The sequence below is a fragment of the Diaphorina citri genome, unplaced genomic scaffold (assembly GCF_000475195.1).
Source record: "Diaphorina citri unplaced genomic scaffold, Diaci psyllid genome assembly version 1.1 scaffold1002, whole genome shotgun sequence".
Taxonomy (NCBI): domain Eukaryota; kingdom Metazoa; phylum Arthropoda; class Insecta; order Hemiptera; family Psyllidae; genus Diaphorina; species Diaphorina citri.
This window is the reverse complement of record NW_007378433.1, coordinates 65766-89413: the sequence shown is the minus strand read 5'-3', so window position 1 is coordinate 89413 and position 23648 is coordinate 65766. Positions and strand designations below refer to the sequence as shown.

At 39.5% G+C, this 23648-nt stretch overlaps 1 protein-coding gene across 1 annotated transcript in view; it reads left to right on the top strand.

Annotated features, from left to right (window-relative positions):
* LOC103513646 overlaps positions 1 to 23648 on the top strand; it is a 66299-nt gene that overhangs the window by 9771 nt on the left and 32880 nt on the right. Inside the window, exons 4-11 of the mRNA XM_026826791.1 lie at positions 4536 to 4603; positions 5954 to 6068; positions 6127 to 6207; positions 6271 to 6294; positions 6353 to 6381; positions 10774 to 10932; positions 11465 to 11646; positions 18111 to 18370. Coding sequence (XP_026682592.1) covers positions 4536 to 4603; positions 5954 to 6068; positions 6127 to 6207; positions 6271 to 6294; positions 6353 to 6381; positions 10774 to 10932; positions 11465 to 11646; positions 18111 to 18370 — 918 coding nt within the window. The remainder of the gene's footprint in view (positions 1 to 4535; positions 4604 to 5953; positions 6069 to 6126; positions 6208 to 6270; positions 6295 to 6352; positions 6382 to 10773; positions 10933 to 11464; positions 11647 to 18110; positions 18371 to 23648) is intronic.

Sequence of the window (23648 nt, the reverse complement as noted above, 5' to 3'; positions counted from 1 at the left end):
CTACAAATCCAATTGATTCGGATCAAACTGGACTGGAATGTTACTGAATGTCAGTGGTAATCCAGCCATTGGAATTTAAAAAAGAGATTATAACCAAAGAGTAGCTCAAACAAATGAATTTAGCATTTTTATTTCCTTCTAAAAAAGAAAAACGGAAGCCTATATATTTCCCCCTCGAACCCACGAAAAAGGTCGCCACTGATCCGGCTCAAAAGCTTTGTTTACTGGTTTGCTGACATTTTCGGGTGACGTAGGGAGAGGAAGGGAAATTTCGGTCTAGCGAAAGCGGAGGTGTTAGAGGGGATGGAGATTGAGGTAGGGTAGGGTGGGGGCATATATTATCAGGGATTTAGGGTGTTGTGTACCATACAACACGGCTTTGGATGATAATGACACGAAAAACTTCCCCCTGTTCGCCCTAGAATTAGAGGGGATGGAGTTTGAGGTAGGGTAGGGTGGGGGCATATATTATCAGGGATTTAGGGTGTTGTGTACCATACAACACGGCTTTGAATGATAATGACACAAAAAACTTCCCCCTGTTCGCCCTAGAACGAAAGCTTTAGATTCTTTAGAACATGCTATCAGCCCTATTTTGAACCCTGTGGCAAGATTATGTTCCGAAATACCTATTCCTAAAATATTAAACTCATAGAACCTCTACCCTCTATTTTGGGAACAACTTAGGGCTCAAATAGAGTGCTGCTGGATAAGAAAATGGTCAAATTTGATTAATGTGACTACAATCAGTAACCGAATTTACTGCTCGAATTACTCAAATAGGACTAAAAAGTCCCTTTACCCCAGCCGTAGATTACCAGGGTCGAACACACGCCCTAATGACTACCAGACGAGCGTACGCGTACGGTACAATGCCAGGCACGCGTGTCACTGCACATCAATTCCCACCATTAACACCATTAAAATTGCCAAAGAAAAATGCTACTTGTCTTGACCACTTCACCTTCGTCTTCACCTTCACCTTCACCACCACCAATAAAAAACACTTCATCTTCGTCAATAAGGTAAAGGAACTCTTTTGTTTCACCCCAGCAGAAAAAAAAATGATGACTTTTTTTGCTACCTATTCATCAAATCAAGAATTTGCGCGAACGACCTACTGTCCGTAGAGTTAAAGCGCTTTAAAGGGGGAAAAAATCAAGAATTTAAGACCATTACCTATTCATTATTTCGCTACTCACCTGAAGGCCGGCAGAATAATGTTCTCGTATTCTTCGAGTGAGCATTCCTGTATGAGATAGATGATTGGTTGCAGGACAGAGGCCAGAACCTCGGCCGTCCGCATTTCTTGCTGTAAACTAGGCCACACGTGTTGGAACCATAGTTTCTGAAACACGAAATAAACGAAAACGTAGGTAATTTTATTTGTCTATTATTTGGCTAATTTACTGTCTATATTTGTTCGAAAAACAATCGTCAACACCAAACCAAGCTGATGGGGATGGGGAAGAAGAAAGGAGGAGAAATAGAAGCCAAAGAAGAAGCAGAAGAAGAAAAAGAAGGGAAAGAAGAAGAAAGTAAGAGAAAACAGAAGAAGAAAAAGACTTATGCCCGCTTCTCAGGCCAGACACTCACTCTCAGACCGTTCCACCTAGGTATGGTCTTAAATTCTTGATTTTTTCCCCCTTTAAAGCGCTTTAACTCTACGGACAGTAGGTCGTTCGCGCAAATTCTTGATTTGATGAGTAGGTAGCAAAAAGAGTTACCTATCTTTTTTTTTTTCAACAACAAAAGAGTTCCTTTACCTTAGTGACGAAGGTGAAGTGGTCAAGACAAGTAGCATTTTCCTTTGGCAATTTTAATGGTGTTAATGGTGGGAATTGATGTGCAGTGACACGCGTGCCTGGCATTGTACCCTACGCGTACGCTCGTCTGGTAGTCCTTAGGGCGTGTGTTCGACCCTGGCCAAGGTATTACTCGTTATTATTTGAAAATTCGACTGCTGTAAAGGTAATCTACGGCTGGGGTAAAGGGACTTTTTAGTCCTATTTGAGTAATTCGAGCAGTAAATTCGGTTACTGATTGTAGTCACATTATTCAAATTTGACCATTTTCTTATCCAGCAGCACTCTATTTGAGCCATAAGTTGCCCCCAAAATAGAGGGTAGAGGTTCCATGAGTTTAATATTTTAGGAATAGGGTAAGTGTACCATTTATTCGCCCACCTAAAAAATGTACCATTTATTGGCCCACCTGCCCACATTTATTTATCTAATTTTTGTTTTTATTACTACAATTTTTGAATAGCACTGGTTTGATAGCAGTCTTTAAGCCCTTTCTTTTGATGAAATTGGATCTTGGAAAAGTTCGTCCAGTTCAGACTTATGTATGTGGCGTATGGTACAGGTGGGCCAATAAATGGTACGTTTTTTAGGTGGGCGAATAAATGGCACACTTACCCTAGGTATTTCGGAACATAATCTTGCCACAGGGTTCAAAGCAGGGCTGATAGCATGTTCTAAAGAATCTAAAGCTTTCGTTCTAGGGCGAACAGGGGGAAGTTTTTCGTGTCATTATCATCCAAAGCCGTGTTGTATGGTACACAACACCCTAAATCCCTGATAATATATGCCCCCACCCTACCCTACCTCAATCTCCATCCCCTCTAACACCTCCGCTTTCGCTAGACCGAAATTTCCCTTCCTCTCCCTACATCACCCGAAAATGTCAGCAAACCAGTAAACAAAGCTTTTGAGCCGGACCAGTGGTGACCTTTTTCGTGGGTTCGAGGGGGAAAATAAATATAGGTTTCCATTTTTCTTTTTTAGAAGGAAATAAAAATGCTAAATTCATTTGTTTGACCTACTCTTTGGTTATAATCTCTTTTTTAAATTCCAATGGCTGGATTACCACTGACATTCAGTAACATTCCAGTCCAGTTTGATCCGAATCAATTAAATTTGTAGTTGTACAGAAGTGCAGTTTGTCTAACAGGACTGAAATGTTACCGGGCACCAGTGGTGTTCATACGAGCTCAGTAGTTGGACTGTCTACAGACAGAATTTGACTTAGACAATGTCCCAAAAACCTTCTGGTGACGCGTCACTGATTTTGAGGTAAAGGCATTGTTTTGAGTGTTTTAATACAGAGCGAGATAGAAGAGAGAGGGAGGGAGAGAGAGAAAGGGACAGAGAGAGAGAGAGAGAGAGAGAGCGATATAGATAGAGAGAGAGAGAGAGAAGAAATATTTTACAGTCCTTAGCTAGCTCCGTATTTGTGAAATATCTTACAGACTTTGGCTATAGTCCAAATGGTGACAGAAGTCAGTCCAGGGTAATTTATACCTTTGCGAAATAATATTCTGTGCCTTTTATGCCAAACATAAGCATAAAGGTGTCTCCAAACATAAATAGTCGACCGGCCGTGATTGATGTCTATCAACGAGGAAAATCTATGTTGTCGAGGCAGTGTGGATGTGTCAGTCGACATCAATCGATGGCCGGTGGACTATGTGTGGACACGAGTCTCATTGACCGAACTAGAGTCAGGTCTACTTTTTAACTCGACAGTTTTGCATTTAGTTTAGATGTTTGTTTGTTTGAAGGTTTGTTCCGCTATAACTCGCGATTGCCTGGTCCGATTTTGGTGAAATTTGGTACGGGAATTGAAAACATCCAAGCACGTCGCTTCTTAAAATTTGGGGTCACAGAACTGAAAACGGAGCCCATTTTTGGTCTGAACTTTTCTTCTCCCAATACCATGAGTCATCAATCATCATCATAAGTACTTGTATGTATTGTTTCTGCAAAAATGGTTTCCTAAGATTTAAAAATACATATTTCAACCGAACTGCCTTCTTTCGTGAATGGAACTCTAGGTTGATATTTGTGAAATATTTTACAGTCCTCTAGTTTCTTATTGCTTATCATTCGGCTACGTCAATTGCATTCTTCTTCTGTCAGGAAGATATTTGTTCCTCCCTAAGCTGATAAGCTCTTATCAAAACAGCTCCTCTTCACCTCCTCCTCCTTCACCTTATTCTTCTTCGTTTTCTTTTCCACCTTTTTCGTCTTCTTCATCATCTTCTTAGTTTTCTTCGCCCTCTCCTTCTTCTTATTCTTCAGCTTCTTTTTACCTTCTGTTCTTCTTCACTTTTTTCATTTTCGTCGTCTCCTTCTTTTTATATCGTTCACAAATAGTTCAATTCTTGTCCCCTTTTTATCGAATAGCCTCATCGTGATTACTTCGAGTAGTCTCATATCGATCAACTTCGCCTGGATTAGGTACCGGTATGGTTCCTTGTTGGACGCCTTTTTGTTGCTCACTCGTCGATCAATGTCGTTCGAGTGTAGACGTCCCTTACAATAGTTACAATTCATTTCATTCCTTTGATTAAAAACCATGATTCAATAATAAATTCGTAATCTCTGGCGTATTTCATTTTGTAGCCGGGACAGCATCGAATGCGCTGTATAAGTCCATGGACTTAACCATTACCAGCAGAAATCCTCGCAAATCTCGGAGCTTAATCTCTTGATACTGTTCCTGTAAAAACGAAATAGCCCTGGACTCAGGGAGAGAGGGTATTACTTAGTAGGAATGGAAAGGGGAGTATTAGAGATATAGGGAAGGAGAAGTCAGAGTAAGAGGTGAAAGACAAGGGTGGAGGGGAAATAAAGACAGAGGGGGGGATGTAGGGATGCCAAACGAGAGGAAGAAAGGAAGGGGAAGATAAAGACAAAGAGGGGAAGGAGAAGTAACAGTAAAAGAGTAAGTAGAGGAGGAGAACTATCAATAGTCGGCGCCATCGATAGTTATCGATAGTTTTCAAAAAAGTATACCTATATAAAAAAAAACTTCTTTCTGAAGGTCTTATCCCCCCAAAAAACCTAACCTAAACTAATTTAAAGTAAATTATTAACTGTACACGTATTAATTTAGGTCACAGGGTTTTATTTCAACATTTTTTTTTACACTTTTCACTTCTAAAACGACCAAAACAAACGAAAAATGTGCAGAAAAAAACTATCGATAGTCAAGCCTCAACTATCGATACTATCGATAGCATTCGATAGTCAAAACTATCGATAGTGCTGTCGATAGTTCTCCTCCTCCAGGGGTAAGACAGAGAGGATGAAAGGCGGAAAAGACAAAGGAGGGGAAACAAGACCTAGACAAGAAATTATGGGGATTGAGGGGAAAATAAAGACAAAGTAGGAGAGGGGGAGGGAGGTACATAAATGAAAGCCGAACAGTGGGTGTGGCTAGTTTACAGGTGACGAAAGGAGGGATCGAATGCGCTGTATAAGTCCATGGACTTAACCATTACCAGCAGAAATCCTCGCAAATCTCGGAGCTTAATCTCTTGATACTGTTCCAGTAAAAACGAAATAGCCCTGGACTCAGGGAGAGAGAGAGAGAGAGAGGGTATTAGGGAGCAGTTGATAAATGGGAATCATTTCAAATGAAAAAAAGAGAGAGGAGCTTAAACCGTTTATACTGTGCTAAATTGAAACTTGAGTTTTCAATTAAAAATAAAAACTTTTTTCTAGTTAGGTATGAGTACCTCATACTCTAAAATACTTAAAGCAAACCATTTTATCATTCTGTCTGTTGAAATTGGGTCATCCATGTTTTGGTTCACCGGAAAGGTCCGACTCTTAATAACAGTGCTTGGCCAGCCACTAGCACTCAGACAATCTGACAGAACTAGGTCTGTAAGGACCGCCGCGCCGCCGAAACATGTGTGGCAGGAAAAACTTGCCTCCTTAGCCTTCAGACCGTCTGAGTAGGAGGCTTTTTCCGCCACACACCATCCGTCGATCTGACAGACCTAAGTAAATCCAATTGTTAGAGCGTAAGTGCCCGGCCTTGTGTATTCTGATCGAATGGGACCGAAAAGTCCCTTTACGCAGAAGGATGCTACCATTATTGTGGTCAAAAATTCAAATCTCGGGGAAAAATAACGACATCTGTTGACGTTCTGTTTCAGTGACCCTGTGATACAAGCGTTGCAATTCCTCGACGTCATAAGTATGAAAGACCCTGCCACTAAAACCGTCTTCTATAAGGAAACCCTCATCCGAGCTTTACCCTACATTCCTAAGGTAAGAATACAAGAACCCTTATTCCTAAGGTAAGAATACCAGAACCTTTATTCCTAAGGTAAGAATATCACACCCTACTGCCACTAAAACCGTCTTCTATAAGGAAACCCTCATCCGAGCTTTACCCTACATTCCTAAGGTAAGAATACCAGAACCCTTATTCCTGAGGTAAGAATATCAAACCCTATATTCCTAAGGTAAGAATACCAGAACCATTATTCCTGAGGTAAGAATATCAAACCCTATATTCCTAAGGTAAGAATAAAACACCCTACATTCCTCAGGTAAGAATACCAGAACCCTTATTCCTAAGGTAAGAATATCAAACCCTACATTCCTAAGATAAGAATAACGTCCAAACAATGATGGATGCTCCAAATTTTCGAAGTCCAGCCTACGGTAAAGAAGGCAAAGCTCGAGGGACCCAGGCTCCCTTGCCCCTCTCTAATTACGGCCTTACCATACCCTCCATTCTTCATTTAAAGCGTTTTTCGATCGTCTGTCTGTGTGTCTGTAGTAAGTGTAGACAAGACGACAGAACTAGCAACTAGACACTGCATGTGATAATTAAACACAATTACTACCGCGCCTACCCCGCGAGATGTTTTCTGAGGAAAATTTATATCCTCTTGATAATAGAGGAAAGTCTTGGCGAACTGTCTTCGTTATTGCCGCTGCTCTTGTCTTTCACGTTCTGCCTTCATCGGGTTTTAACTAGGAGTAGCTGGTGATGACGCATGGCGTAGGCTTGGGGACTAGTAAGGTTTTCACTAGTGATGTGGCGTAGGCTTGGGAGCTGGGGGAGTAAGAGAGTTTCTTCTCCTGCGCACCACTCACGCTCAGATAGTCGGAGGGCGTGTGACGGGGACGGTCTCTCAGATGGTCTGACAGACCCAGGTCTGAAGCTTTTTCCGTCACACACGTTCCGATGCGACGGTATGACAGACCGCGATCTGTGAGGCCTAGGTGGAACGGTCTGAGAGTGAGTGTCTGGCCTGAGAAGCGGGCATAAGTCTTTTTCTTCTTCTTTTTCTCTTACTTTCTTCTTCTTCCCCTTCTTTTTCTTCTTCTGCTTCTTCTTTGGCTTCTATTTCTCCTCCTCCTCCTTTCTTCTTCCCCATCTCCATCAGCTTGGTTTGGTGTTGACGATTGTTTTTCGAACAAATACCGGGAAAAATAACAAATGAATAATAGAGCTAAATGAATATTCTAAAGGTACAAAATATTTCAATTTAATTTATTATTTCAAATCAATTTCATCTTTTTTCTCCAACAGAATGTATTTTTTTCAGAGTGTATTTTATTTTCACAAGTGGCAAGAGTGCAGATAAAGCACTGTTTGCCGTTCTAATGATTATTATTTTCTACTGTCAGATAAGTTATGATAAGTGTATTACACTGGCTCGAAGGGGAGAGGAAAGAAGAGATACAAGTTTAAAAAAAAAAAGTATCTAAATAGAAAGTAAAAAAAAAAAGTTGCAAGTAACAAGTTTGAAAACAAGTTTTTAAGTATAAACAAGTGCGAGAAATTTGATTTATTATTCCGACAAAGCAGGAACAGTGTAAGTTAATGTGATAAATTTATTATCATCCTCTCCTAATGGAACTGAAAGCGCCGTGCGCGTCCGTCAGAAAACTTGCCTTCATAACAATCTCTAGAATCTCTAGTTTGGACTTTTGAATGCGAAACTTTGGAGCTCCTCCGCTCCATTACATAGATAAAGATTTAATTTGATTATTTATGGAGTACGAGTTATTAGACTGCTACGAATACGAAGATACGAAGCACATACTGCAAGTTGTTACAACTAAAGCTTTGCATGTTTGTCAGCTTTGCTAGTTTGCTACTGATACTGTTTTCATTTCTCGTGATATTTGGCACAACTATTACTGCTATTGCTACAGATACCTAGCTGATATTATTTTCGTTTCTAGAGATATCTAGGTAGCTTGTAGCTTGTTTGTGCCGTTCACCAAGGGAAAAAGCAAACGAAATTGAAAACAACGCAGAAAAGGTGTTTGATGTATTTCTGAACAAAGAAAACATGTAGGTAGAATAACTGAGATAGATTCCCAGTTCCCACTGAAAGAAGAAAATAATGGATTCCCCTGCATGTTTTCGCTTGGAAGTGGAAGTAAAATCAATTTCGTGTTTGTATATTTATATTATTTTTTAAAAAACAACTTCGGAAAAAAAAGAAGAGGGAAAAAATAACTGAAATGAGAAATTTTTGTTCTGCATGAAGTTAAGACAATTTGAATTTCTCGAAAACATTCCCTTACCTCTCTTTCTCTCTCTTTCTTCTCTCCCTCTCCTCTCTATCTCTCTCTCTCTCTTTTCTCTCCCTCTCCTCTCTCTTTCGCCCTGGGACAAAACACGAGAAAATATTTTTTCTTGGAAAAATAAAACAAGGATAATAATAGAACACGAAAGTTTATACTTGAGTATGATAATAATTGTATCGTCCTGTCTCTCGTCTAAGCCACCTTCTATGCCATGCATTTCTGAAAAAACAACCAGTCTCACAGAAACACACTCATGGGCTCAAAGTTTTCCTTTTTCCCAGTTTTTGAGCTAGGTAATAACTTTGATTCCTAAAGTTTGCAGAGGGAAAAATATTTCGACGTCCCTACAAGGCCTTCATTTCTCGTGATATTTGGCACAACTATTACTGCTATTGCTACAGATACCTAGCTGATATTATTTTCGTTTCTAGAGATATCTAGGAATCTAGGTAGCTTGTAGCTTGTTTGTGCCGTTCACCAAGGGAAAAAGCAAACGAAATTGAAAACAACGCAGAAAAGGTGTTTGATGTATTTCTGAACAAAGAAAACATGTAGGTAGAATAACTGAGATAGATTCCCAGTTCCCACTGAAAGAAGAAAATAATGGATTCCCCTGCATGTTTTCGCTTGGAAGTGGAAGTAAAATCAATTTCGTGTTTGTATATTTATATTATTTTTTTAAAAAAACAACTTCGGAAAAAAAAGAAGAAGGAAAAAATAACTGAAATGAGAAATTTTTGTTCTGCATGAAGTTAAGACAATTTGAATTTCTCGAAAACATTCCCTCACCTCTCCTTCTCTTCTTATTCTTTCTTCTCTCCCTCTCCTCTCTATCTCTCCCTCCTTTCTCTCTCTCTCTTTTCTCTCCCCCTCCTCGAAGAAGAAAATAATGGATTCCCCTGCATGTTTTCGCTTGGAAGTGGAAGTAAAATCAATTTCGTGTTTGTATATTTATATTATTTTTTAAAAAACAACTTCGGAAAAAAAAGAAGAGGGAAAAAATAACTGAAATGAGAAATTTTTGTTCTGCATGAAGTTAAGACAATTTGAATTTCTCGAAAACATTCCCTTACCTCTCTTTCTCTCTCTTTCTTCTCTCCCTCTCCTCTCTATCTCTCTCTCTCTCTTTTCTCTCCCTCTCCTCTAAGTCCGGCCATGCCTTTTCCACAAGTTTGGCCATGCCTCGGAATGAACTAGCGGGATTCCGGAGCGAAGCGACGGAATTCAGCTAGTAATGTAATATTTTCAATAAATTTTTTACTTATTTCATTTACAAACTCGTAAAAATCCTCCTTTCCCTACTCTGAACTTTGCTCCTTGGCGCTCCCACCACTACCCCACACCGCTGCGGTTTTAATATTTGAACATGTTATAATGGAAGTTGAAAGTTCGGGGCGAAAGTTTCCCCCAACTTGTCACACACTTTCCATCCCAGAGTTGTTTTCTGAGCAAATTCGCTCTATTTTGCAAATTCGTTATATTTTGTTACGTTGAGGAATCAGGGGGGGACTTGGGATTCTATGAAATCTGTCTGTTCCAGAGATTATCCCGGTTATACAGTTGTATGAGAAATAGATTTAGTACTTGAGGACTTATCGCTAATGCTTTTTCTTGTTTTTCACATTGTTTTCCCGTTCTACATCGGGGTATTAGGTAATTCTCGGAGCTTGTCAGCTATTATTTGTTGTTATTTCTTGGAACCCTGTTTCCTGGAAGAAGGCTCTTGTGAACTTGTCGTAGGTGCTTGTGGAGATTCCAATTTTTTTCATCGTTTCAAATAAAGGGGATGTTTATTTTCTATAGAAATTGCTCTTTCGTCTGTGAACGGGTAATTTCGCTTTCGCCATGAGTACATTTTGCAGGCTAACCATCTAATACAAGAAGATTTAGATTTCGTAGAAGACCCTTTTGAGCAACAGACTCCAATCATGTGTAATAATCTGTCTAGATTTCTAGAATATCGTCATCTCCACTAATATTGTGGCTGCATAGTTTCATAGTGGAGATGACAAAACTAAGATGTCTTCGAAGTTCGTTCGTTTACTAAGATGTCTTCGAAAATGTTCTTCTTCGTTTCAGATATTTACAGGTCAATTTCTAACCATCTAATACAAGAAGATTTAGATTTCGTAGAAGACCCTTTTGAGCAACAGACTCCAATCATGTGTAATAATCTGTCTAGATTTCTAGAATATCGTCATCTCCACTAATATTGTGGCTGCATAGTTTCATAGTGGAGATGACAAAACTACCACTTTACTTTATTATTAACATTAATTTATTGAAATGAAGTTCGTTTACTAAGATGTCTTCGAAAATGTTCTTCTTCGTTTCAGATATTTACAGGTCAATTTTATCAGGTGAAATAAAGGACTACATTCTCTAACCTGATTCTCTTCTATGTTTCAGATATTTACAGGTTAATGTTATCAGATAAGAGATATGGACTGTCTGTCAATCTGATGGCGACCAGAGTTATGCCTTCCCTCCTTCCTCAGACTGTGAATCCTCAGCTCAATCTAGAACAATTCACATGTCTTCTAGAAGTACTGCAAGAAATGCTTGACCAAATAGATAGGTAAGAGGTTAAAACGGCCCTCCTAGATTTTAAATCCTAAATGATCTCGATTGGAAATCCTAAATGACCACGGTTGGAAATCCTAAATGACCTCGATTGGAAAGCCTAAATGACCTCGATGGGAAATCCTAAATGACCTCGATTGGAAATCCTAAATGACCTCGAGGAGAAATCCCAAATGACCTCGATTGGAAATCCTAAATGATCTCGATTGGAAATCCTAAATGACCACAATTGGAAATCCTAAATGATCTCGATTGGAAATCCTAAATGATCTCGATTGGACATCCTAAATGACCACGAGGAGAAATCCTAAATGACCTTGAGGGGAAATCCTAAATGACCTTAGCACCTTCGGTCAAACTTACCTACTAGAACACATCAGTTGGACATATAATGAACATATGTAGCGCTCAAGTGCTAGCTAATAATTCAGAAGTTATGTTTAGATTTCCATGTTGGAAATTTCGGAAACTTGTAGGTATGAGAAATTGCGCTCGAAAAAGTCTGATCCCCACTTTCGTGTTCTCAGGAATCAGCGCAACAAACTGAAGCTGGACAACATGACGTTGCCCAGTCCGGAGCGACATCGACCGTTGCGCCATCTGTACAGTTCGGACAACATGCATGTGCCGCCATTCAATATTCCTAACCTGCGCATCGAGCAGAGGAAAACGTCAAGTGCCGAAGACATGCAGAGGAAGAACTCTACAGGTAGGTGCCGATTACTGGTACAGGTGGAAATAAGTGTACTAGAAATCGACAGGGGTCATTTGGCAACGGGGTTTTGTTCGGGATGCCAAGTGAAGGTTATTGGTTAGGTTTATATTTGACATCCTATGTATTGACATTATTGCTTCCCGCTATATGCTTTCCTGATGCAATTAAGTATCCGGAAAGCATATAACGGAAAGCAATAATGCCAAGTGAAGGGACCATTTTGCTCTATTTTCATTGAATCCGACATAACTCATCATTATTTCAATGAGAATTTCTTTTGACTGGGTTTTCATAGATGATTTCTTTCGATGAATGCGCCAATTCCCGATGGATCACTAAAGTTAAGCAATGTAGTGCTTGGTTGATTTCAGGCTGGGTGAGGTTTTAATGTGAGGAGGCGGAATGCCTTTCAGTGAACGGATTGTAATGTTACCTATTAATTATTACAAAATTCGTGATGAAGCATTTCAATTTATTACATAGCTAATTGATCCTACTAATCCTCGTACTATTTTAGGTCGACTCATAATCTGTAAATATTTTCTAGATATGTAGCTATGAGTCGATTCATATTAGTTCAGGAATTAGTTGTTTATTAGTCGAGTAAATTTGTTATTTAGTGGTAAAGTGAATTTGTACCAGAGTTAACTCTAATTTCCTAAGTTTACGAGAAATTCCTCGAACTTTATGCAATATTTCTTCCACCGGAAAATTCTTGCTTCTTACTGCTCTATTATAATCTTCATTATTTCCCTTAGCACTACAGTCAAACGTGGATAATTGAGGAAACAGAACTGATTTGAAGAAATGTAGTGCAGTCAAACTTATAATTGAGGAAATAGAAGTGATTTGAAGAAATGTACTACAGTCAAACGTGGATAATTGAGGAAACTGTTTTGAGGAAATGTTTCTTTCTTCCTGAGGTTTGATAGAGGGAGCTGTAGGTACCTACTGTACACTGACCCCGCATAAGCGGGAAAAGACGAAAAATAAGAAGATAGATTGAACTGTAATAATAATAATATCTGGCCCGAAGGACCAAATATTAAATATCTGGCCCGAAGGACCAAATATTAAATATCTGGCCCGAAGGACCAATGTCAAATATCTGGCCCGAAGGACCAAATATTAAATATCTGGCCCGAAGGACCAAATGTCAAATATCCGGCCCGAAGGACCAAATGTCAAATATCCGGCCCGAAGGACCAAATGTCAAATATCCGGCCCGAAGGACCAAAAGTTTACCTTACTGCTATGGTCTTATCGTCCCGAATTCGAAGAGAGAAGGAAGACAGGATAGGAGAAAGCCAGCCGTTTCCGAGAACGAACATTATCCCATCAGGATAAAATCCGCCCTGGGCGGGAATCGAACCCGCGGCCTAGCGCTTACAAGGCAGACGCACTACCAACTAAGCTAAGTAGGCTGGCACATTTATTTCGATCGAGAAGAATAATATGAATAGTATGATCTCCACATACCAAACATCCCTGCTCAAAGTTCCGCTTTATGTAAACACTACCTACGTAGGTACCTACCTATATGATAATAATAGTGCTTATTTTTACTGCTCGCATAGGACTGATAAGTCCCTTTACTCCAGCAGTAGGCTACTACTATTATTGTGGTCAAATTCTCAAATTATATTGAGGATAAAATTCCATACCTCGGCTGGGATTGAAGCCACGCCCTCCTGTTAACCAGTCGAGCGCCTTGACCTCTACACCACCACAGGATACTCAGAAAAACAGTCAAATTAGCAGATACAAAACGCAAAAACCAAAGAAAACGATGTGATCAGATTAGCAAGAGCCAGAAGAATTTCTTTTTTCATGGTTGGTTACGTCCCACGCAATGTTGCCAAGCGTCCCTACGCTTTAAAAATTTGAATCTCATTATTTTTCCCGCGCACACTTTGGGGACGAATTTCTTAGAGAAGAAATACTTTTTAAAAAAAAAATCTTTTCGGATTATTTATTATTTTTGACGATCTTTACGAAAAAAATACATTTGGACAGTTATATTTTTCATGAGAATCATCAATTACTCGGTTTCGAACCCAGAACTTTTTAACTGTAAGCCCCAAGTAATTGGAAATATTACCAATCAATTTCTCGTGAAAAAATACATAAAATAGAGTATCCAATTGTACAAAAATGTTGAGTTTCAAACATAACACATTTCTCGGATTTCGAACCCTTAACTTTTTAACTGTAAGTCCCAGGTGTATGAAATCACCACCAGTGAATTCCTCAGATAAAAATACATGAGTTACCATATTTGGTTTAACTAAAATACTTAATGGGGACTTTTGAGACAAGAAAAACTGTTTTTACATGTATTTTTCCTATGGCGCACATTAAAAGTGGACACACTGTATACCTACTATACAGTTCTATTTCTTCAAAAGTAATAGCTTAAAAGCTTCTTTGCTTTAAATAATTCACAAGCTTTTGGAACATAGCGCATTGAACGCGATGCATAAAAGTGTGACTTTCCTCATTATATCTCAGTGCCATACTAAACTTGTATTGTTTGAGATGTTATAGACTCTTTACATGTCTCATCGTATGGAATTTCAAAAAAGTTCCCCCAAGTTTTCAAATGAGAGGTTGAGATAAAATTGAAAATAATGTTTAAACTTTGATATTTTAAAAATCGCAAGGTTTATTTACGTGAACGTAAACATTTTGTGGAAAGGGATCCAATATTTTGTTGTAATCTTGCCAAATTCATCAAGTGTGCTACTGTCATTAGTAGATAGTAATTGTACCTACTTTCTGCACATTACTCTCTTTATATTTTTACAAGGCGGGTAAGTAATGTTAGTATTCACTATTCCACCTCACACTGCTTCCTTACAAAAGCTAAATCACCTTGCCAAAGCAGAAATCAGTAAGTTGTCCCTTGAGATATTATTTTATTTTGTGATTTATATTACCTTCTATAAGGTTGTCAAGATGAAACATTTCCAATGGAGATCCGTTGGTACTGATTTCTAGCTTTGTATTGGACATAAAGGTATATCCAAACATAGTCGACCGGCCGTCAATCGTCGAGGTGAAACTATGCAGTCGACGGCCAGTCGACTGTGTGTGGACGCACCTTAAAACTGCTAGCCCCCAATTGTCCCGATAACAAAATCATTTCCTCTTTCAGGATCACATTTTCAGAGTTTTTTCATGTACATATTTAATAATATTACAAATGTCCCTCCCCTTGATTGGTCAAGCGAAGAACACGTATTTCACTATTGAACGTCGAGAACATAAGACGTACTTTGAGCGACCAATTTCCTACTCTGTTTGCCGGATAATTTTGGTACCAAATATAGTGAACTATTATGAAATTTGATTGAAAACATTGTTCTGTGTAATTATTCCACTAAAAATTTCGTAATAGTTCAAAATATCCTTAAGCAGCGTCTCACACTATGGTCGATCGACATCACTTCCAACACGTCCACAGTCCACACTATTTATTTTTTATTTTTGATACAATTTAGCAACAAAGCCATTTGCAAAATAAATCCACACTATAAAGTCTATAAACTTTTTCCATTCAAACAAAATACCATTGTCGCATGACGCATCTACTTTTAGTTGTATTTTCGTTTCGTAAACGATTCGGATGGCGCGCCATCTCGTATTTCCTATGGTTTAGTAAACGCGCTCTCTCACCAAAAAAGGGAAAATTTCTGTGGGTTCCAGTCGATGTCGCTTGACTTCGGTCGACCATAGTGTGGACGCACCTTATGTCGCTTGGCCCCCACCATATTTCCGTTCGGCTTCTCAGTGGACCAGAAAAGTGTATTGGGGACTTTTATGGGGTAAAGAACTGATTTTACGCGTTAATTTCCTATGGGGCACTTTTAAGTTAAACACCCTGTATAGCTGTATACCATTTATTAAATTGGTCATATACCCATATAGAAAACTCATCCTAACTCTCTCACTCTGGTTAATGATATACTGAGGGAGCCTTTCAGTACGTGTGTCTCCTACGGCCAGCCACTCACTATCAGGTAGACCTGATCAGGTGTCAGGTATACCTGATAGAGTCAGCTCTACCTCATAGTGTGTGTGCTCATCAGGTGTCAGGTATACCTTATCAGGTGTACCTGTCAGGTCTATCTGATAATGTGGCTGGCTTAAGTGATAGAAAAAATAAATGTTTGAAAGAGGGAACTGTAACTGCTAAGGTATTATCGTTCCGAACGCGCAGAGAGGAGGAAGACAGGATAGGAGCAAGTCAGCCGTTCCGAGAACGAACCTTATCCGTTTAGGATAAAATCCGCCCCGGGCGGCCATTGAACCCGCAACCTAGCTCCGAAAAGGCAGACAAAAATCTAACTCGGCTGGCCCTTATTCTTTACCTTTAGATCCCTGGGTGACGTAAGACTGAACGGGTCAGTTTTTTGGAACAGCCCATCCCGAAAATCTGTCCATTAACTCACTCATCCCCATTTCAATCTCCCCCGCCACCTATTGAATAATTAATTGCCAACCTGCTACAAGTTAATCATAATAAATTAGGACTCATTATTCAGCTTCGCTGATTCACTCTCTATACAGGATAGGTTAGCTTCAGTCAACATGAGATTCCATGAATCCAATTAGATTTGGCATTTAGGTTGTTTATTTCATTGCTTTGCGATAATTCTCGAGCCGTTTGTCCCATTTTGATGAAATTAGAGTAGGTACCTATTCTAGTGAAATTTAGGAATTCGAAATTGTAAATTATGTATGACACAGAAGTGAAGAACTCTCATAGATGAAACTCGTCAAAGAATTTAAGAGGCACACACGAAATTTAATTGACTTCTTTGGGTATTAATAGGGGGATTGCTTATTCAAAATCAGTTTCAATGAGTGTGATATGGGTACCTATGTATATGGTTTTGGTTTCGAATGAGTCTGCAGCGCACACATCCTGTACGACACAATCTATCAGAGGATAAAATTCCATACCTCGGCTGGGATTGAACCCACGCCCTCCTGTTTACCATGCGAGCGCCTTGACCACTACACCACCGAGGCAGGGTCTAACAACGGAGGTCTTATCATTCTAAAATCGAAGAGAGAAGGCGGACGGGATGGAAAAAAAATCAGTCGTTCTAAAAACAAACCTTCCGAGAACGACCTTATTATCCAACTTCGATTGTACTGCTAAAATTCCTTCTTTTTTTTCCCTCTCATTTCTTTCTTCTTCTTCTCCTCCTCCTCCTCCTCCTCCTCTCTTCTTCTTCTTCTTCTTCTTCTTCTTCTTCTTCTTCTTCTTCTTCTTCTTCTTCTTCTTCTCCTCCTCCTCCTCCTGCTCTTCATTCTTTCTCCTCCTTCTTTCCTTCTTCTCACACAAAAGACATTTTTTTCATTAATTAATAAACATGACATAACATGAGATATAATAGAAAGTAACAAGAAAGAGGGAGAGTGAGTGAGAGAGAGATAGAGAGAGACGAACAGCTGGGAGCTTTCCTTTCTCTCTCTCTCTCTCTCTCTCTCTCTCTTTCTCTCTCTCTCTCTCTCTTTCGTTGTTCTTATTTCTCTCATTTCTTCACTCACTTTTTCTTTACAATTTGTCATTATTATTCTTTATCTTATTCAACATTTGACTCTTTCACATTTCGAAAAATGAAAGTTCCATTTTCATTCTCCTCCTCTCTCTCTTCCTCTTTTTATCCTTTCCTTACCCCTCCCCCTTCTCCCTCTTCCTCTCTCTCTCTTTTCCTTATCCCTTTCCCCTTTCTTTCTTCCCCTCTTCCCCCTTCATCCTTCTAACCTTCTTCATCAAGGCCAATCTTCCATCTTGACATTTACTTCTTTCTTTCTTTTTTTCATATCATTATTTCATGCAAAAGTGTACATAAAATTCTCAGTTTTCTCTTCATTATTTCATGCAAAAGTGTACATAAAACTCTTCTATTTTCTTCGGGGATAAACTCGTACCCATCTCGTATCGTAAGTCTTGTACATACCAAAAAGGGATTCTAATTGTGTCAAGCATGACTGCTGGTCATATCTACATAATATATTTAGTAGATACTTAGGTAGGTACCTATTATTGGTACATTCATGGTTTGTATCTGGGTCAGTTAAGTTAATTTTCGTGAAATTAATGTCTCAACTCTGTAAATATTATGTAAATAACACATGTTTATTATAATTATGTACATATTTTTTATGGAGATTTTCCAATGAATTTGCCTCAGCTTCGTATTTTATGAACCAAATATGAAAGAAATAACTTACTACCTACTACAAAGTTCTCCCCATATATGAGAACTCGACTCATCGTACGTCTGTACTATTTGGCAGAACGTTTTCTTGAAATCATAGTTAAATCCAGCACTTTTGGTTCATAAAATACGAAGCCCAATCGATGTTGCATGCGACCAGTGTTTCACTTTTGCATCCTCTGTTTTGTTCCGTGTGTGTTCGTGTGTGCGCGGCCTAACCAGATTCCGGGATCCTAGGTGGCTGGTGGTACGGCATTTCGCCTTCGTCGCCCGACAGTAACTTCCTTCGAGTCGCCAATGCTTTGCCCAACATGCGTCGCCTCTCGGACAACACGCTGATGACTCCCAAGATACGTATCGCACCTTCCTGTGCTTCCTCACCAGGGGGCACCCCGGGCGGCGGACTACCCACTCGGCGGCATTCTAGTATAGGCCCGCAGGAGCGGCGCGGGTCTTCGTCAGTCAACCTGTCACCGCCTACGGTAAGCATAGAGTAGTGGTAGAGTTGTGGAGAGTAGATTTTCTTTTGTTTATTCTGTCCAAAGAGAACTGAAGAGTTCCTTTACACTGCCGTACTGGTTGGTTTTAAAGAGATTCGTGTGCCAGTCTTGAGCAAATTGGTAGTTTAAACTTAAGAGTTCATACAAAAGTAAATATTATAGTGACTGTTTTCCAGTGCAAACTCTTCCTGCATAATGTCCTAAATGACTCTGCATACGGACCTAATTAATACCAATCTGCCAGACTGATTTATACACCTGTAGTCACCTACATACATTCTGGTTCACAGGCCACAATTCTTCTAACAATGTAATGTACACTTATCTCTTTTTCCTACTTGTTGGAGGCCTAGAAGCGTCACCTTTACTACTGGTAATTACCATGCCTTTTTTGGAGCCTGGTTTGAACCCCTGGACCCAAGTTAGATTTTTGGACTTTTATACCCTTGCAACTTGATAGCTCTTCATTTCCTCAAATACATCATATTTATATGAAAATTCTCAAAGATTGGTGGCCTGTGAACCAGAATCTCTTCCGGTTGTCACCATTCCCAACAGAAACACTTGGACCTTGAAATTCGACACCACATCAAACAATTTTGAAGCCTATAAAATTTGTCAAAAAACGCAAGACATATTTTTTAAAAGAGGCAAATATTAAATATCTGGCCCGAAGGACCAAATGTCAAATATCCGGCCCGAAGGACCAAATGTCAAATATCAGAGAGAGAGAGAGAGAGAGAGAGAGAGAGAGAGAGAGAGAGAGAGAGAGAGAGAGAGAGAGAGACAGAGAGAGAGACAGAGAGAATTCCATCAAATGTAGGCAGGTCTCTGCCGAAAATTTGAAAAGAAATAACAAAGTTCAGTGACATCTGTTTGTAATTTTATAATATGACGAACAATTTTATCAATTTTTACTCAAACATAATAATTTGTTTCCATTGTCTCCGTTTTCCATATTTCCACGTTTCCAATTACAACGGGGAACTCTTTTTCCCTTCGGAAACAATTTACATCGAGTTCAAAATGTTCAAATTCCTACCTGTGGGTGGGGTAGAAATTCGCCAGTCTAATTAGGTAGCTACCTACTTTGGAGGGTAGCCCGTCTGCCTTGTAAGCGCTAGGTCACGGGTTCGTTTCCCGCCCGGGGCGGATTTTATCCTGAACGGACGATGTTCGTTCTCGGAACGGCTTGCTTTCTCCTATCCTGTCGTCTTCGCTTCCGGGACAATAAGCTCCTAGCAGTTACAGTCTTACAGTTCCTTCTATCAAACCTCTTGAAAAAAAATAAAATCAAATCTAATATTCTATTCTATTCTTTGTTTCAGATCTGTGTTCTCGGCGCCCAAATCTATCCAAGCTACAGTGACTCTACTGGAAAATCTCCATGTGATTCTAGAGAAAACCCCCAGGGATGATATCAGGAATGAGGTGTTACCAATGCTGTACAACGGGTTCGAAAGCTCCACCATACAAGTTCAAGTGAGTTGGAGAGCTTCCACGTTTTAAAGCGTAGCCCTCTACGACGACTTCAAACCGCATAGAACTAAGAGCAAAAAACTCTATGCTCTCCGGTCCACTCTGTTTTTGGTGCCAGCCTAGTTAGCTTGGTTGCTAGCGCGTCTGCCTTGTAAGTGCTAGGCCACGGGTTCGATTCCCGCCCAGGGCGGATTTTATCCTGAAGGGATAATGTTCGTTCTCGGAACGGCTGGCTTTCTCCTATCCTGTCTCCCTTCTCTCTTCGATTTCGGGACGATAATACTTTAGCAGTTACAGTTCCCTCTAATAAACCTCTTTAAAAGAAAAAAAAAAGTCTTAGGCCAGCCACTCACTATCAGGGTGCACCGATTACGTCCAATTTTCGGTTGCCCAACTGTACTCCCATCAGCAAACGATCAGTGATCCAATTTCAACCTCCTCATTTCACAGAGTGCCGCTCTCCAAGCGCTGACCAACGTGTCGGAATACCTAGACGAGATTGCCATCCGCCGCATGGTGCTGCCCAAAATGAAAGCCGTCTACGAGAAGAACGCCTCAGATCTGAAACTGGTTGGCAACATTCTCGCCTGCATAGAACGAACTATTGAGAAGCTGGACCGGCAACAGATTATAGACGATGTGCTTCCATTGCTGTGGGACGTCAAGCTCCAGGACCCAGACATCATGTTGAGGGTTGTAAGTAAGTAACAAATCATCCGTGCTTCTTTTTACCCCAGCGCTAGTGTCAAGGTCGCGATACTAGCGCTGCTTCCCGCTTGAATTTATGATGTGGCTGAGAGAGCAAGTTATTTCCCGACTGCATGTGTTTAACGAGCCGTGAAGGAACATGCGTTCAAATCAACGCTTTCCTTTTGCAAATTGGAACGTTGTGGTGCACTAAGCTGCATGACAATTTGCTAATGTTACTTACCTAATACTTACTCATTTCATGATCTCATTAATAGGGCCAAGAAGTTTTCGTGATGGTTGTTCTCATGACAGCAAGCATGAACGTTGTTATTGACGGTTGAGGTTAACAAAATAAATTTCTAGGGAAAAATAACAAATGAATAATAGAGCTAAATGAATATTCTAAAGGTACAAAATATTTCAATTTAATTTATTATTTCAAATCAATTTTATCTTTTTTCTCCAACAGAATGTATTTTTTCAGAGTGTAAAATGTTAATTACGGCCTCTGTACATACATTATTGTGGCCTGTATTTGTCTGTGTGGGAGTTTTTACAAAAGCCTGGCATTGGAGAATATACAAATTGTTTTTTAACTTTTTATTATCCACTTAAAAGTCTGTTTCCTTCCTCTTCTTCTTCTTCTTCTTCCTCATTTCGTTCCATTACGCCCCAATTTGGAAAATGTACGTTTAACAGCAATGCATCTACCTACTACCTTTATCTATGTAAATATGTAGAATGAATTTGGCATTTGTATATTCTCTGACAGACTATTGATATTTTCTGTTACTGTGTTGGTTGTTGATTTTTTTTATGTACAGAAACAACAATGCCTCTGGGCCATATACAAGATATTTATATTTATTTGTACATACTTTTTCATTGGACCTCCGTAAATTTTGGTCAGGTATCCCCCTTTTTTAATAAATTGACGGGGGAGGGAGTGTATGTTCTAAAATTTTACACTTGGGGCCCAAATACCCCCCTCTCCCCTACGCTGTGGGGGCTGGGAGGGGTTAGATTCTTAGAAGCTCAATATATTCTTTAGGGCTGTTTCCCCCTACATCTAATCCTCGGACTGGGCTTTTTGTGTATGATTCTTCGGGGTGACATATACATAGGTACAACACCAGTGTATAGAAAAATAATGCTAAATAGGATTGCATACAATTTACAATAGGTAAATCTTATATTATAAGAACGAGATCCATTCACATTTCACACACTGATCGCTCTATCTCGAGAACCACAACACCTAGAAAGCTGAAATTTGGTAGGAATATTCCTTTTATGGTCTAGGTGTGCAATTTTTTTTGGTGTTGTTTTTGTTGTTGTTGTTTTTTTTTTTTTAATTATGCTATTCACAAACTCATACAAATCCTCCTCCTTTTTCTACTCTGAACTTTGCTCCCTGGCGCTCCTACCACTACCCCACACCGCTGCGGTTTTAATATTTGAACATGTTATAATGGAAGTTGAAAGTTCGGGGCGAAAGTTTCCCCCAACTTGTCACACACTTTCCATCCCAGAGTTGTTTTCTGAGCAAATTCGTTCTATTTTGCAAATTCGTTATATTTTGTTACGTTGAGGAATCAGGGGGGGATTGGGATTCTATGAAATCTGTCTATTGCAGATTATGCCGATAATCCCGGTTATACAGTCAACGAACTAAGTGTGACCGCACGGAAAAAAAATTTTTCGAGGTTCATTCTGAAAATAATGCTTTCTTTTTCTTCAGATTTTTTTTTTTTTTTTTTTTTGCAAGGGAAATTTCAGGTTGGTGGTTGGTATCCTTTCTGTTTAGAGTCCCCCAGCCAGGCTACCAAAAATAAATAAAATGAACATAAAAAAAAATACTGAAAATCTAGGCGCACGGCAGTGCGCCAGGCCAAGTTCCAGCCTAACGCACACAGTGTGTAATATCCAAATTTCACGAACAACAGTTCTGGAGCGGAGGTTAAAACTTCGTACTCCGCGTACCGTCATAATTTTCTCTTAACAAATTCAATGCAACAAAATGTGTTCATTCTTATTTTGGAAAATCCCACTTCCGGGAAAGAAGTAACAATGTTATAGCAAGTTCAATGTTATAACTTGTGTCTTAGAGTTCTCTTTATAACAAGTAGAGTTCTCTTTATAACAAGTTCTATTACGGGACCCGAAATATACATGCGGCACATTTCATTTCGGAGCACACAGAGAAAATCTGAAAGTTTAACAAGAATTTAAAGCTAAAACGAACGGAAAAAGGGGGGGAGACAAAATGGCAGAGAGAAAGAGAGGCCACACCTCCATGTTTTCCGAAAGACCTATTTTGTTGGAAAATTTCATAAAGACTTCTTTTCTAATGTGAAGTTTATCGGGTGAGATATAATCTGCTTCGTGTAAGCTCCACTGTGTGTAGAAAAGTTTTATTTGCTAATGAAAATGAAAGGGACCCGAGACACATCCTTGGGGGACGCTGCTACAAACTGGAGCCGAGAACATAGAAATGGTTTTAAACCTTAGAAGCTTTTAACCCGTCCTGTAATAGAGATTTATTTTTCTTCCTCGGCACGTTGTTCTAACTACCAGCCATTAGCAGGGAACGTGGGTCGATCATTCTGAAGAGAAAGAGAGAGAGAGAGTTCACACAAAAGAGTTGTAACAAACTTTGCTCAAGGTTAGAAATGACAGGGGCGGAGGTTCACTTTTTGAGGGGAGGGTATTACAAAATGTAGGTACTTTCGTAGCAATAGAACAACGGCCAAGTTAGACTCGTGTGGTCTAATAATAAGTTCGACTTAACATATCCTTTATCAGATGGGCAAGAAGAGATGCAATACTTCTCAATTGATTACTTGGTTAACACCGCAATGTAACCTAAAATAATGCACTTACTTGCAATAATTGGCATATGAGTGCAAATTTCTCAATCAGGGGCGGAGGTTCACTTTTTGAGGGGAGGGTATTACAAAATGTAGGTACTTTCGTAGCAATAGAACAACGGCCAAGTTAGACTCGTGGGGTCTAATAATAAGTTCGAATTAACATATCCTTTATCAGATGGGCAAGAAGAGATGCAATACTTCTCAATTGGTTACTTGGT